The following is a 2,607-nucleotide window of genomic DNA, read 5'->3' as shown; positions in this document are numbered from 1 at the left end:
TTACGGAGGTTGAAAATTAGTGCTTTCAAACTCCCAGTAGTAGTTATTACCTTATAAGCTTCTGCAATAAGGACTACGAGAACCCTATACGCCTGTGCCTCTGACACCTAACTAGAACAGGTAGCTAAAATCCTAAAGCTAAAAATATTAATACAGAAAAACCTTTAAAAAAAGGGTCCATATTTAGATTTTAATGTATGACGGTCTTTATTTACAACTTTATTGGCAAAAAGAGGAACAAATTTCAGTTTAACACAAGATATCACAACTGATCTTATCAGATCAAAGGTCCATCTCAAATGTTCATCTAATTGTCCAGAGAGGACACGACACTGACTCTGCATACGCAATTCCCTTTATGAAGTACAGTGCTATTTTAGGCAGCCTCTTTTATGATATAAATATCAAGGAAATGAAATCACTCAACAACGGCACTAAAGGAAAGATGTTTTATATTTAGATTTCTCTTGTTCCTGGTAACGCATGCCCAATGAAAAACAAAAGTTGGAAAAGCAGTTACTCTTCCTACTTGGGTGGACAGTTATAACCATCAATCATTTTCTGGATTGACCATTACATTTCAATTTATCACAAACTACTCTGAACTTACTATGAGTTGTAGTCAAAGTCAGGAGAGAAGACGTAAGGAGAACATTCCTGTTTTTGGAGAGGGTTAGCCCTCCACAACCAGTATGGTAAATAAACATTCTGTTGAAGAATTCTAGGTGGAAAAATTAATGTAGTCAATTTGAACTCATGCTGAGAAGATTTCATTTGTTCATGAACTTGTTTGGTGTCATTCATCTAAATCAAGTGTGTTTAATTCTTCTTCTAGTTCATCTAAATCTTCCCCAGTGAAAAGATTTTCATCCACAGGAACAGCATCAATAGCTCCATTTTCCTGTGTCTCTCCTTCGTTATCCTCGTCCAAGTCACTTCTTTCCCCATTTTCTGCTCTGCCTCCAGAAGCTTCACTTAATTTGTTTTCTGAAAATAAAAATAGAAGTCAGTAAGGCCTAAAAACAGAAAACATATTTCACTAGTTAGTGGACAGTCACAGATTGGTGTTAATACCCGTTTTTTTCTTTTCTATTAAAAAACATTTCCTGGGATTAATCAGCAAAACTGATCTTTTCTGAGCTTGTTTGTAGCAATTACTCATAACCAATTATGAAATATTACAGCCATGTGAGTAATGGTTTATATGTTTCCTGAGGGTAAGATATGTTCTATACTCCTGATACAACTAGCCACGCCAACTCCACACTGTATTTCATTTAAATAATTTTCTAAAAAAGTGTATGAAGCTTAAACTATTCAGGTTTTGTTTTCACAAGCTAGTTATATCATACTAGTGTAATACAGTAAATGGTTACAAATCCAGACAGTTCACAATATGTCTTCAATTGTGAAAAATAAACTCAGGATTAATAGTTACTTTTCCATACAGAAAATAGTGTGCTGGGGAAATGTTACCTTTCCTTGTTCAAAGACATCAATGTTTAAATACAGAAACATTTTAATAGTCCAATTTGGATTATAATTATTTCAGACATCTTTGGTGAGTCTTGTCGTTTATAACTTCTAAAGGATTTACATTTTTGCAATGATGGCACCACTCTTACTTCTAAGTGGAGCATATCATTCTGCCTACTGGTGTTAAGTAGTCGTATGAGAGCATTCTCAGTTCTCAGGGTTAGCCTGCTTCAATGGTTGACCAGTTTTGAAAATGAGGAAAATATTATACTCACCATCCTTTTCTGAAGTATATGTGCTGAATCTTTCAAGACTTGCTACGGTAATACCTGTTTCATCTACATCTCTTGGAATGTACAAGCTTAAATCTATGTCATTTACATTCACAGAATCATCAACCTTTAATGTAAAGAAAAGAAAGTTGTTATAAAGAATTAATTTCCATCAATCACTTGCCTTTCATCCCTGACATTTATTTAATGAAAATTATTACTAAATGAAAATATTAATAAAATTATTGTCTTCCTAGATACATGAAAATTCACAGTAACATATCGAAGCTTCTTTCTGTCATTGCACGTTTTTACATGCTGAGTGGAAGCCTATAGATTAAGTAGTATCCTATGGTTGGAGTTAGAACTTGAACTGAAACAGTCTGAGCCTCTTAACCATGTTACTTTATGGTTTCATAATTAACATGAAAATGAGGCAATGCTTCCTCTTACCTCATCACCACCTATACCCTGGGTGTAACGGGTGTCATCTGCTTCTTCATCATCATCATCAACAAGTTCAGGACGAAATTCAAACACCTCACGACCACTGATCTATTTAGGCAAAAATGTAGCAACTCAGTACAAAATTCAAGCATTTCTTGGTCACTGAGTTGAGACAGACATGTGCTTAAATAAGGACAGGATTTTGCAAAACATGGAAATTAGAAAGCAAAAAAAAATCTGTTCAGATGAGTGAGGAACATACATACCACTAGCGCTTTCCCTGCTTTGAAGTCTGCTTTTCTTCGTTCCATATCTTGCTCAAGTTTATCAATCTTTTCTTGTCTTTTCCTTTTTTTCCATGCAAGAAAAGATTCTAGGGTGATTTTGGTAACATTTGGACCTAGGGCAGAAC

General features: G+C 34.7%; 1 protein-coding gene across 1 annotated transcript in view; it reads right to left on the bottom strand.

Moving 5' to 3' along the window:
* Nucleotides 1-435: 435 nt before the first annotated feature.
* Nucleotides 436-2,607, bottom strand: part of ZC3H15 (zinc finger CCCH-type containing 15) — a 21,691-nt gene continuing 19,519 nt past the window's right edge. The window contains exons 5-8 of the mRNA XM_045296525.1: nt 2,462-2,606; nt 2,202-2,303; nt 1,752-1,875; nt 436-987 (exon numbers count right to left, since the gene is read on the bottom strand). Coding sequence (XP_045152460.1) covers nt 797-987; nt 1,752-1,875; nt 2,202-2,303; nt 2,462-2,606 — 562 coding nt within the window. The 3' untranslated portion in view covers nt 436-796. The remainder of the gene's footprint in view (nt 988-1,751; nt 1,876-2,201; nt 2,304-2,461; nt 2,607) is intronic.

Source organism: Echinops telfairi, unplaced genomic scaffold, assembly GCF_000313985.2.
Source record: "Echinops telfairi isolate 266 unplaced genomic scaffold, ASM31398v2 ScPeMD7_3;HRSCAF=10, whole genome shotgun sequence".
NCBI lineage: Eukaryota > Metazoa > Chordata > Mammalia > Afrosoricida > Tenrecidae > Echinops > Echinops telfairi.
Note: the sequence above shows the minus strand (reverse complement) of the source record. Positions and strands in the feature narration are given on the sequence as shown.